This window comes from Plectropomus leopardus, unplaced genomic scaffold (genome assembly GCF_008729295.1).
Source record: "Plectropomus leopardus isolate mb unplaced genomic scaffold, YSFRI_Pleo_2.0 unplaced_scaffold7207, whole genome shotgun sequence".
NCBI classification, from domain to species: domain Eukaryota; kingdom Metazoa; phylum Chordata; class Actinopteri; order Perciformes; family Serranidae; genus Plectropomus; species Plectropomus leopardus.
Genome location: NW_024679329.1, coordinates 1 through 1,235, shown reverse-complemented (window position 1 = coordinate 1,235; position 1,235 = coordinate 1). Strand labels below are relative to the sequence as shown.

Sequence of the window (1,235 nt, the reverse complement as noted above, 5' to 3'; positions counted from 1 at the left end):
TTCTGGTTCCAGTCAGCGTCTCTGGCTTTCACTGTGAATATAGAGAGGCCTGGTGTGTTGTTTTCTACAATGTAGGCCTCATATGAGCTCCTCTCAAAGACAGGCGCGTTATCATTCACATCAGAGATCTGTAAGGTGAGAGTGACGCTGCTGGAGAGGGAGGGCACGCCCTCATCAGAGCACGTGACTGTTATATTATAGTCAGAGGCTCTCTCTCTGTCTAATTCACCCTCTGTCACTAAAGTAAAGAAGTTATTTGATGACGACGTGATTGTAAAATGAATGTTATCATCTAAAACGCAGTGGACTTTGCCATTTTCATCTGAATCTGGGTCCTGGACGTTCATCATTGTCAGCACAGTGCCTGGTTTGACATCCTCTGATACACTGGATGACGCTGACATAATATTAATAGCTGGTGGGTTATCGTTTGTGTCCAGCACCTCAATTATAACTTTACATACATCTGAGTTACCACCATCATCTGATGCTTGGACATCTATCTCATAATGCCGAGATTTCTCATAATCAAGTTTCCCCACTAACGTGAACACACCGTTTTCTTTACCAATATCGAATAACTCCAGTGCCCCCTTCGGAGCATTAGATACTGAATATCGTATGTGCCCATGTGGACCCTCATCTGCGTCGGATGCGCTAACCGTGGTTAAAACAGCTCCTATCAACGAATTTTCTTTCACATTAGTCTTATATTCAGGTTGAGTACAAATAGGTGCATTATCGTTGGCATCCAGCACCGTTATGACAATCCGTATGGTTCCGGATAGCTGTGGATTGCCACCATCTACAGCCGTCAATACTAAAGACAGAAGCTCCTGTTTTTCTCGGTCAAGATGCTTTTTTAAAACCATCTCAACATTTCTACTACTACTCGTCCTATAAGGATTTAAAGTGAATGTGTCACTTGCACTCAGTGAATAGCCCTGGAGCCCATTCAGACCCACATCGTCGTCAGTAGCCTTTTCTAAGACAAATTTCGATCCAATTTGAGCCGTCTCACTAATGTCAAATTTCATTTCACTGTTTTTAAAAACGGGAGAGTTGTCGTTAATGTCGGTGATCTCGACAGTAACGCTGTAAAACTGCATAGGATTCTCCAAAATAATTTGAAAATCGAGAGCACAGGGCGTCGTCTGTCCACAGAGCGCTTCTCTGTCTAGCCGCTCCTTGACTACAAGGACTCCCCTCTCTTTATTCAGCTCGATATATTCTGT

The 1,235-nt window shown here is 43.4% G+C and overlaps 1 protein-coding gene across 1 annotated transcript; it reads right to left on the bottom strand.

The window, feature by feature from the left end:
- Positions 1-5: 5 nt before the first annotated feature.
- LOC121940036 (protocadherin gamma-A2-like) lies at positions 6-1,229 on the bottom strand (the record flags this gene model as incomplete). Its single annotated transcript, XM_042482915.1, has 1 exon — positions 6-1,229. A coding segment is annotated over one exon (1,224 nt), but the record flags the coding sequence as incomplete, so codon positions are not given.
- Between the last annotated feature and the right edge of the window lie 6 nt (positions 1,230-1,235).